General features: G+C 37.7%; 1 protein-coding gene across 3 annotated transcripts in view; it reads left to right on the top strand.

Moving 5' to 3' along the window:
* SRGAP3 (SLIT-ROBO Rho GTPase activating protein 3) overlaps positions 1-12,130 on the top strand; it is a 203,510-nt gene that overhangs the window by 145,229 nt on the left and 46,151 nt on the right. For all 3 annotated transcript variants that reach the window (XM_087708926.1, XM_087708927.1, XM_087708925.1), the window contains 4 exons: positions 1,417-1,638; positions 2,386-2,487; positions 4,994-5,191; positions 7,636-7,720. In XM_087708926.1, coding sequence (XP_087565052.1) covers positions 1,417-1,638; positions 2,386-2,487; positions 4,994-5,191; positions 7,636-7,720 — 607 coding nt within the window. The remainder of the gene's footprint in view (positions 1-1,416; positions 1,639-2,385; positions 2,488-4,993; positions 5,192-7,635; positions 7,721-12,130) is intronic.

Here is a 12,130-nt window from a genome sequence, read left to right as displayed (position 1 = left end):
GACTTGAAGCCTTCTCACATCGGAAGTATGTGGTTAGTGGTGCTATCGCTATTTTCAACTGTGGTAGTGCAGGCTAAATTTGGTGGAAATGAAGGGTTGGGGCCTATGCAAACTTTCAAAAGGAAGAGAAGGCTAATCCAAGAATTAAGAGCCAAGGTGGTGCAGTGGTTAGAGTCCTGCAGTTCGGCGGTTCAAATCTCACCGGCTCAGGGTTGACTCAGCCTTCCATCCTTCCGAGGTGGGTAAAATGAGGACCCAGACTGTGGGGGCAATATGCTGACTCTGTAAACCGCTTAGAGAGGGCTGAAAGCCCTATGAAGCGGTATATAAGTCTAACTGCTATTGATATTGCTATGATGCCAATGAAAAGTTCTTTGAAGCCTATAGATCTATTAAACTCAGGACAAGTTTGTAAAAACCCAGATGTATTTTTTCTAATCGTATTTCTCTACTAAAACTACCTGTTGTTTGTTTGTAAAATTGTTCTGTTTCTTAGAGTAAAATATCAGAAGACCCTGTCATGTAATGCCTAGGAAACATTTTACATTATAACAATGATGTTCTTGTTACACTGTCATGTTTCCTGCTGCTTATCTTATGGGCAAAATGAATGAATGAATGAATGAATGAATGAATGAATGAATGAATGAATGAATGAATGAATATAGATATAATAATGTTAGGAATGACTGTGTGTTTTACAAAGACCAACATAGTTCCCTCCATAGTCTCTGGTTGTTGCTGGCTACAGAAGAGTTGCAATAGATCATTCTGGTTGATAGAAATACTTAATCAAATGCTAATTCTTGCACTTCTGAGTTGCAATGAGGCATAAGATCAGATAAATCAATTCTCATTTCTACTGCAGTAATTTTGGAATTTTATTGAAGATTCAGTCAGATGAGAAAGTGGACATTAGTCCTGTCCATTTCTAGTCTACAAAAGTGCTTACATTGCATTGTTGATCTGATCTCTTTAGATGTCTTATCATTCCTTTGTTGATTTTTATCTTTAATCTTATTTATATCATAAGTCTGAAGTCAGTGCTATTGTTCTTTTTTCCAACGTAGAACTATATATATATAAAATATATTGAAGTGTAGAGTGAAAAGCTACCGTAATGGTAGTTAAGGTATTGGTTTGGCTCCAGGTCAGTCTAAAGTCTATGAAAATTCCACTCCTAGCCATAGCAGCCCTTTGGGTGATTTTTGGCCAGTTACTCACTCTCAGTCCAACTTGTCTCACTGGTTTGTTGAGCTTTGAGCTCTTAAATGAAATGATTGGATATTCTTTTAAACAAACAAATAAATAACACGTAGCTACTTAGTATTTCTTCAAGTGAAGAAACTGTTATTCTATTTAGAAATAATTTGTATGTGCTGTTGTTTAAGCTTGTTTTTTTTTCCTCTTCCTTAGTGCTGTGACTTGGGATTCCATGCTAGTCTAGCACGGACATTCAGAACATATCTTTCTGCTGAATACAATCTAGAAACCTCACGCCATGAGGGGTTGGACATCATTGAAAATGCTGTAGACAACCTGGATGCACGAAGTGACAAACATACAGTTATGGACATGTGCAACCAGGTCTTCTGTCCTCCACTGAAGTTTGACTACCAGCCTCACATGGGGGATGAGGTATGTAATTAGAAATGGTTCGTGTTGCTTCATCATGCAACTTTCCTTCAGATGTTAATGCTTCTTGTGGATTAGAATGAATGAGCTTAGCTTCAGTGACATTTGTGTTTCATTTGTTAGCTTTGAAATGGAGTTGTAGTTAATGGGATTCTTTTTTTTTTTTAGAACAGGGGTGGGGAATGATGACCCTTTTATGACTTGTGGACTTCAACTCCCAGAATTCCTGAGCCAGCTGGCTCAGGAATTCTGGGAGTTGAAGTCCACAAGTCAAAAAGGGGCCATCTTTCCCCACCCCTGTTTCAGAACAAGGAGCACATTTTCGCAGTATGCTTAGACCAGTGCTATTTTCCATTTCACTTAGAACTTTTTAGATACATAGTATATTAGAACATTCATTGTTCACTGTGCATTGAGAATTCTTTCCACCATTGAAATAAATGAAACATTTATTTATTTAATATTAGTTAAAATTTAGACCTTTTAGAGGGTGATTAATTCAGATCCTGCTTTTGGAATACTAGTTATGTAATCTCTGCTAGAATGAGTCAACATCTTGAAATATTTGGAAATATTAGAGTGGATTTGCCATCTCGGCATAAATGACCATTACTGTCATTATTTCATATGTGATTCAGTTACATTGTGAGAGTCTTAAATGAAATTATTCTGTTAGTTAAAAAGCATTTTTTTCTTGCAAATATTCTCCCTTAGCTTGAATTTGCAGAGGCTTATGTTTTCTTTCTACAGGTATGTCAAGTAAGCGCCCAGCAGCCGGTTCAGACGGAGTTGCTCATGCGATATCATCAGCTACAGTCTAGACTAACCACGCTCAAAATAGAGAATGAAGAGGTGAGAGCTGTAATTGTTTTTAACTGTAAGTAAACAAGCACCATTCACTCAAGTTATGCTAATGCTTCTGTTTGAAGTGATTTTGAAAGTCATTTGGATAGTTAGTACCTTCCTGATTAAGATATAGTTTTCAGTCCAGAATCTGTGACTATTGTAATATGTATCATAGAGCGCTTTCTTTAAAAAGTGTCAAGAAGTTGTAAAAAATACAACAGTTAATCTGGTGATGAGCGCAAGGCAGAACTGTCAAATTATTCCTACTTTGGAATATCTGCACAAATGGTCATTTGTTTATTTAGACCTGACTCTCTTCTGAACTGCATTCGATCTAATTTTCATTAATATATTTTAATATTAGCTTTAAGCTATGTTTTACTAAACTATTTTTTTTCTTTTCTGTTTTTAAAAAGAATTGCTATCTCCCTCTGCCAAAGCCTTATCCCCTCCTCTGATAATCTTGTATGGTTAAGGTGATGTGTCTTCACAATAGATGTGAGGCCCTCAATTTACAATAAGGGATATAAATGGTGTAAGGCAAAGGAGTATCCAAGTCTACGCCTACTTAGATTAGCAAAATTGAATTAAAATCCCAGGAGGCGAAACTGTATCTTACTTATCGGTTCCAAAGAGTAATAATTGAACCATTGAATTACATGACTTACTATTTAACTCTTATTTGTAAAATCATTTTCATGCCCTCTTGATCTTAGGAAGATTGGGAACAGGGATTCCGTGCAATAATGTCAGGGTAATATTGTGTTCTGCGGCTGAGCATTGTGGAATTTTGTTTGCCATTAGAGTTATGTCCATTTCCATTACTATGATTCTAGTAATACTAATCTATTATGGTTTTCGAGAGGTTCTGGTAATCGTATTGCTACACATGCTGCTTTTTATTAATTGTTTGAACTAGAAATAATTGTGGATAATTTTGAGGCTGTTGTTACTCAAGAAATTTCTGTTTGTGAGTTCAGAGTCTTTACAAATTTAATTAGTTATAGGTATTAGGACTATGTAAAACATTTAGAAACATTCATATAGTCTTGGGAAGTGCTCCTGCAAATCCATTGATGAATGATCAGGGACATTTGCAAGAATAAAGTCACCAGTAAAAATATGTGCTGTATATTGAGGTGTTTTTCAAGAGAATTAATGAAGATTGTATTGCAAAACAAATGTGTAAATGAGTCTAGAAAAAGGAGAAGACAGAGAGAATTATGATTGAATGGAATTTATTTGATCCTAAAAAAGAAGCAGATGAGAAATTTCAAGAACAAAAAATAATGTAGGAAACAGTTTATGTATACCAAATTTTTCCATTTGATGTAAAGTGAACATTACTGAAGGGGTTGTTTATGACTGGATATCTCTAGGGAAGTGATGGCTAACCTTTTTGTCGTTCTGTGCCAAAAGGGTGCACACCCATAGTGCAAAATGTGGGTGACCCCCCCCCTGTATGCGTGCCCCCACACATGCATGTGTGATCCCCCTGCAAATGCATGTGTAACCCCCCTGCCCCATGTGTGCATGTGTGACCCCCACATGCGGTCCTCCCCCACACGCATGCACGGCAGAGACCCAAAAACTAGCTTGGTGGGAGACACATGGACATGTGCAGTGGAGCTGAGCTGGGGTGACAGCTCGTGTGCTGGCAAAGAGGGCTCTGTGTGCCTCCTTTGGCACTTGTGCCATAAGTGCCATAGGCCTACTGTAACACATGTGCCATCACAGACCTATACTATTTCAGATAAGTGACTATCTAGACCAGCTATTGTGTGTGCCCACCCACCTGTGCATGCACGAGGGACCCTCCCCACCGCGCATGGTGGGGAATTTTCGCCCTCCCCAGGCTCTGGAGGCTTTCCTGAAGCCCGAGGAGGGCAAAAATGGCCTCCAATGGCCCATCTGGAAGGCTGAAAATCAGGTGGCCGGCACAGGCATGTGCGCCGGTGCTGAGAGCTGCTGAGAGTTGCTGTGCCGGCAAGTATGGCACCACATGCCACCTGTGACACGTGTGCCATAGGTTCGCCATCATGACTCTAGGGTTATAAATCCAGTGGTATACAATTAAATGGAAGAGATCAGGCACTTCTGATTAAATTGTATGTTTCAGTGGCTCTGTAAGTGTAGAGAAGATGACACAACCTCTTCATGGTACAAAGTTAAACACAGCATCTTTCTAGTTCACTTTTAAATCCTTATGATTGAAAGAATTTCTTAAGAGCTCTGTTTGATTTTTCTTCCTAGTTGCATGATGCTATGACTTTTTCGAGCAGCATGCAGAGATGATACTTTTTCCACATAAACCTTAAGATAGAGTAACGTACTTATCTCTGAGTCATACATAGATATTTTTCATTTGTAAGCGAGAACATCCTGTTAAACTAAGAGCCTAATTCTGGAAAGCATTTGTTAAAAAAGACAATGTCGGTGTAACAAAAGTTATACATTTATAGTGCTGAGCTGTATCTTTCACTCTGCTTTTCTATACATCCATTTTACGCAGGTGCGAAAAACATTGGATGCCACAATGCAGACACTGCAAGACATGCTGACCGTGGAAGATTTTGATGTCTCAGATGCTTTCCAGCACAGCCGCTCAACTGAATCCATCAAATCGGCTGCTTCCGAGACTTACATGAGTAAAATAAACATTGCCAAGAGAAGAGCCAACCAACAAGAAACTGAAATGTTCTACTTTACTGTGAGGAACAATTTCTGTCTATTTTGAGCCCAGTACTTTTAAAAATACATTAGTGAAATATTCATCCCATAAAGTTATAGCTGCCTGTTAAGATTGGAATGTCCATATGATATGTTTATAGCATTTACACATCAAATTACCCTTCCCTTCTCAAGTATGCATGAATGTTCTTTTAATGTACAATAGTTCTGAGATTTGCATGTGCCTTGTTTGAAGGAGGATTTTTAACAATAGTCCTCAAGGCTTTGAAGTAAACATGTAATATGTATGTGTCCCCCCCCTAAAAATATAGGATTTTTAAAAACATATGCAGTAAAGTCCCTCTCAGAATTGATATCCTTGTTGTTTTCTTCATAGTATGGAAGTGGCTTGCCACAGTAATCTCCTGGGACCTTTAATTCCAAATGTCCAAATTTTGCTTAAACATCTCTTTAAATTAGACACTATTCATAGATTCTACCATATTCCTGACAGTACCTTTCTTCCATTGTTCAAGTCAGTTGAGAAGAATTTTGTAAATTCTGCTGGCCACATGCTACTAGATTTGCCCTAGTTAGAATTGGAAGTTCTAAGTTCCTTTTAGAAACCTTTTATAATAATTGTTGATTTTCACTGGTGGAAATCTGTTTAAAATAAAGAACTGTGTAAGATTGATTCTTGTTACTCTTGTTATGAAGGCAAAGCAGGAGATATCTACAGATTGTGGCAGCTAACTAGCACAGATAACTTTTCCCCTAGCCTCATAGCAAAAGGTGACAAATCAGGTTGAAACTTGTTAAGATCCTCCTCCATCAATATTCCTGAAGTAACTTCATTTTTCTACAGATATTCTTGCCATAATCTGTCAGTTATAAGCCCATACAGTTTTGTAGATCTTGTGCTTTATCATCCTAAGAATGGAAGGCCTTGACTTAGAAGAAGACAATGTGTATACAATAGAGCTGTATGTAGCAGTGGTGGGTTGCAGGTGGTACGCCCCGGTATGGGTGTACCGGAGCCTGCCTGGAGCACCGGGTACTGTTCCAGTATGGTGCTCCGGAGGGCCCGCCCACCCACCCATGCTCCTTACCTGTCTTTAAAGTCTTCGGCGCTTCCACACACGTGCACGGCACGTACAGTGCCTGCGCAATGCTCCACCGAGCAGCTGGAGCGTCGCGGAGGCTCACAGAAGCGTCGCTGGATGGTAAGACGTATGCACGCACTGCACGCGTTCCTGTGGAGGATGCCGGGCCCTGTTGCAACTGTACTGGTTGCAACAGGATCCAGAACCCACCACTAGTATGTAGTAATGTTTTTATGTACAAGAAGCTGTTATCATTTGAGCAATGTGGAGAGAGCATTTTAACTTCAGTAACATCCAAGCAGAGTTTATTTTAGTTTTATATTATGATACTACATATGCACAGTACAATTTATAATATTTAGCAAATGTGAGCTATTCACCTAAAAATCTTGCCAAACTTTGTAGTTTGGGATTTTGTAGTTTATCACATATTGCAGCAAAAAGCTTAGAAATGAGAGCACTTAAATATATCTGCCATCTATCGAGTTAATTAGAATGTGAGATTCAACCCATGGAATTATTTTCACTAATATATAATATATAATCATAACAAATATCATTTCCTTAATTTAGAGGAGTTATTGGAATTTGCATTTTGTAGTTAGTGCTGTGAGTATTAATTTTTGAGTCTCCTTATTTCGGTTCCTTCAACTAATACACACTTTTCTCCTTCCCACACCTCATGCTTTCCCTCTATTCCTAGCACCTGTGGAATTATATGGGTGAATACAAAGTTTTTTGACCTTAGAATATAAACAGGAGTGTTACCTGTTACCTACATTTCACAGAGAGGGAAAGCTAGAAAGCTTCATTAAAAAAATCCTATGTACAACCAAAATCTGATTCCTTATCACTTAGAAATTTGCTTTTTCTTTCCTATTTAGAATACTGAGAATACCAAGAAGAAAACGATTATGTATGCATGTATGTAGAGAGGTAGAGTCCTTGCTTAGCAACCTCCCTTTCAATGACCATTCAAAATTGTGATGTGCTGAACGAGTGGTATTTATGACCAGTCCTTGGAGTTCTGGTTGTCTCAGCATCTCTCTGGTCACATGTTTTTCATTTTCAGCCTTCATTGCCCACTTCCGACAAAGTCCATCGGGAAGGAGGTTGCAAATGGCAACAATATTGATATCCTTGCTTAATGAACTGTAATGATTTGCTTAACGGTGGCAAACGGGATATCTGGAATGGCCTAAGCTAAGGCACGATTATGTGATATCGTAGTTTACAACCATGTTGCTTAATGATGGCAACTCTGGTCTCAATTGCTGTTGTTACTTGAGGACTATCTTTAGCTCAAAGTATGTCCTATCCGAATTCTTTGTCCATTTTGCTTATAGTTGTATGGATTTGTTTCTTTTTTCCTCTTCTCCAGAAATTTAAAGAGTATTTGAATGGCAGTAATCTTATTACTAAGCTACAAGCTAAGCATGACTTACTGAAGCAGACTCTAGGAGAAGGTAAGTTACAGGCATATTTAACCATTGCATTTCTTGCCACTATAGGTTTCAACCTACATCATAGATTTCTTAAATGTCACCTGCTTTGGTTCTTTCTCTGCTGTTGTAACCAGAAGTATTATCTGGTTGTTGTTAAATGCAAAACAGCTCATTTTCCTTCTTTGTTCCTCATGCTGCAATTTGCCAATGTTCTCCAGGCTGTTCCAATGCCAGGGGTCAACATGTGGTACTAAAAAGCAATTCCAATATCCCATGATGCCAATTGCCTGGATTCCTGCCAGGGTGGGTATCCCAGAATGGTTAGTCTGGATTTGGGGAAAGAGAGCACCAGGTAAGGACAGGGTGAAAATAAGACCAGCGAAGCACACAATTATCAGGGGACAGCAATGGGAATTGAAAGAAGTGAGGAAACAGTCTGGGACTCCCTCCTGTCTTCTCCACAACACAAAAGTAGCTTGTCTCTGCTTTGTTTGTACCTCAAGACTGTTTTGGTAGTTAAATATGGGGCCAGGGATTGGGATGATACTAGTCCAGAATGGAGTAACATAAAAATCTTATTAATAATATAAATGCATGACTAAATGTGCCCACCAAATATGTTCGTCCTGGTACCAGTACTTTGGAATATTTAAAATATAGGCTATTTTTATGAATCAATGCTGATACTGGTTGTTACCTAGTTTAGATAACTGGGTCTTATCAAATAACTATAAATAATCTTATAGAACAAGGGACCTCAATCCCCTGGCTGTGGCCCACTACCAGGCCACGGTCCATCCAGAACTGGGCCACACAAGCCCACCTCTTGCGCAAATGGAGCTGTGCACACTCACACCTGCTGCCCTCATGGAACCATTCTCTCCCACCCTCGCAGGACTGCCAAGCTGGAAAAGTTGGGGACTTTATTTATTTTTGCTCATTGGAAAAACTCAGGCCTTGCTAATATATTCTTTTAAAACACATTCACTATGTTTTTAACAATTAGCCATTTTATCTGGAACTAAAGTTTGTCAAATACAAACACTGAGCTTAAAAAGTGTATCAATGTTTTTTGAAGGATATTTCAAAGTTTTGAAAGTAATGGTCTGAAGGAGATTTTAAAGTTTTGAAAATAATAGTCAACAGCAGCACCAGGAGGGATAATATACTGATGCATGGGAAGAGTAGTCTAAGGCAGTAGTTATTTTCTGGAGTCAAGCAGTAAAAATGAAAGGCAGTAAAAATGGATGCTACTAAGTATAGAATTTTGAGCTGTTTCAGTGTTTTAATAGTGTTATATGTACATTGGCACTGAAAATGGTGTATTATTTGCAAGTGGGTTACTTCTGTCACTCTGCTTGAAAGCTGTCAAGGAGAATTGAAAAATTAATGCAGAGGCCCTTTCATCGCTGAAGATTTATGCTTAAGGGAAAATCTTTAGACAAGTTGGTGGAACTGACTATGAAACTGCAATGACCTTCTTCATCTCTGCATATATTCCAGAAAAACTAATTTACTTCACTCTAGTTATGCTTTTTTCCCACAGGAGTTGGCTTTTGAGGGAATGTTTGATTATAGGACAAATTGTAGGCATATATTTGTCCAGAAAAATCAGTGGTTCATCATTGGGATAGGGGATTCAGTAGCTTTGATTTTCTTCATTCAAATAATGATTAATGAGACTTAATGTTATATGGCACATGTGTTTGTAAGCGATCCCTTCATCTGTTTACCCATTTATTTTTCTTTAATCTTTAATTCCTTATTGTTCTAAGCCTACCTTTCCCCAAACAGAGAATCTGCTTCTTTATAAGTTTGCCTAAATTATAAGAGGTACAGAATAACAGAGTTGGAAGGGATCTTTAAACAAATAAAGGCTGGTTGCTATTAAGCGATCTTAAATACCAGACATTTAGTAGTGTTAATAACAGAATAACAGAGTTGAAAGGGATCTTGGAGGTTTTCTAGTCCAACCCTCTGCTCAGGCAGGAAACTATACCATTTTAGACAAATGTTTGTCCAATCTCTTCTTAAAAACTTCTAGTGTTGCAGCATTTACAACTTTTGGAGGCAAGTTGTTCCACTGATTGGGACTGGAATTTTGGTTGCTAAGCAAGTTATCAGGTGACCAAGTTCAATTTTACAACCATTTGTTTACATTAATGAATAATGCTTCCCACATTTGCTTGTCTGAAATCAACTCGGAAGGTTGCAAATCATGATCTTATAAGTTTAAAATGCTGTAAGTGTCATAAATGTGAGCTAGTTGCCTAGCTCTCAAATTGTGACCACAAAATCATGGGGGAAGTGTGAGAGTCATTACTTTGAGAAAGGGTCAAGTTGTATTTTCTGAACACATTGTAACTGTGAACCTTTGTAAAATGAACAATCAAAAGTTGAGCATCATCTATGTACTCCTGTCATCATCATCATATAATTCTATGTCTTAACTCATAATTAGAGCTTGATTGTTGTTCCTTAGATTTTTTTCCTTAACCTCAACTCCATCTCAAAGAGTCAAATATGGGCAACAATAGCAACTTGTTAATGCTTTCAGTTCTGTCTTTGAAATTTCGTTCTTTGCCATTGAAGTTGGTAATTTCCAGAAAGGTACAGCCTTAAGAGATCAAGGATTGCTACTTGCATATCCAGTTTCATGTGATTAAGCCTGTGTCTTGTAGCAGCAATGGTGAGGATTTCATTACATGTAATCAATCATGTACATTGCTTTGGAATTGAGAGAATCCTTCCCTAGGTCATGCATTTGACAAATGAGAGGCAGGACTACAGTAAGTTTTATTTTGACCTATGTAGGTTTCTCCCATAGTTTAGACAAGACTGATAACCTGCTAAGATTACAATACTAGTTAATGCATGATACAGCAGTTCTTCAGAGCATGATGTGTCAATTAAAACTGCAAGCACTTGTCTTTTCACATCCTCATGAATCAAGATCTGCATACTAATCCAATATTTAATTGACTGTGGACTATTACTTCTTGAATTTGTTTCTCTTTACTTTAGTTCCTCATCACGAGCAGTTTAATGTGTTTCTAAAAACACACATTTACATTCCTTGAAGTTTATTCCTTTACTAAAAAGCACCCAAGATTTTGCCCATTTCTCTTTAAGATAACTGTAAGCTCTGATTTTCAGTTCCAGCCCTTAGCATGTGCTCTGCATGGCCATGAATGCTTGTTATCTATTTCTAATAGCTTTGCCCAGAATTTCCAGAAGCAAAAGCTGCTGCTAAAATGCAGTACTCATTCCAGCTATTGGAAATGCCAGTCAAGGTTATAAAGTGACAAAGCACCTTGTTAAAGCAATTCATGGTGCTATTTTGCCTTGACACGAACTATGTTGTCTCTGTAAAACAAAGTTTCTCATTAAAGTAAATCCTACTCATTTCAACCTGGGCTAACATTTAATCAAAATGCCTTTGTTCTTCCACTGTAAGTGTAAATTTTATATAATAAAATTTAATAAAATAAATTAAAGAGACAGCATCCAGAAAATAAACAGAACCAAAATATGTGTCCAGTAATATTTAGTAAGTCAGCTCTGTTCAAGATAGGCAAGGTTAAGTAACAAAATCTTGACATATGGATTCCTTGGTATCTGAGTACCTAAAACTCCACAATCGAGCCCTGAGCTAGAGACAGCTTCTTCAGTTAGAATGATGAAAGCCTGTCAGAATGTTATACTAAATAAAATCAAGGCAGGGTTAATCTGAGTTTCTTTCTCACACTTTCCACTTTATTAGAACTCTTTTCTACTCCCTTAACACTTCATTGCTTCCTTCCTAAGGTCAGATCACATTCTTTTACATAATGTGGGATAGAACCATTACCTTGTAATGATTAAATTATAATGATGAAGTGTAGTGTAATGTGTTTAAGTGTAGTGTAGTTAAGATTAAGTGTGGTGCAATGTAGTGATCAAGACTAGACGTAGGACCCCATGAAATGCATACAACAAGTTTAAAGCACCCATATATAGTCCATCATCAATTAAGGTTATTTTGTGATATTTTACTCGGAATAGTTGAAACTTAATGTTATGGTATTTTCCCCAAAAAAATTAAGGATGGGAAAGGGAACAAGAGGCTTTTTGCAGATAATCAAACTTTTTTAAAATCTGAAAATAGTTAAAAAGTGTCTCAATATTTAATAACAAACTGGCTGTATTTTGGGCCATTTCTCAGACTTTGTGGGGATTTTAAAGGTGAAAATGGGAGTAGGAGGTTTGAAGTGGTGAACATCTCCCATCTTTACGCATACGTTTCTCCAAATTAACAACTAAACCAAACCAAACAACCAAACAAGTCTCACCAAACAAGGCTGGAATCTGAAAGTTATTTGGGAAGCAAGTTGTGGCTCTCCATCCAGTGAAAGTGCCATGATGATCATTGGGTGATTTTGAACCAATTCA

This window comes from Thamnophis sirtalis, unplaced genomic scaffold (assembly GCF_051295495.1).
Source record: "Thamnophis sirtalis isolate CommonGarterSnake01/CBP01778 unplaced genomic scaffold, rThaSir2_p1.2 scaffold_3, whole genome shotgun sequence".
NCBI lineage: Eukaryota > Metazoa > Chordata > Lepidosauria > Squamata > Natricidae > Thamnophis > Thamnophis sirtalis.
Note: the sequence above shows the minus strand (reverse complement) of the source record. Positions and strands in the feature narration are given on the sequence as shown.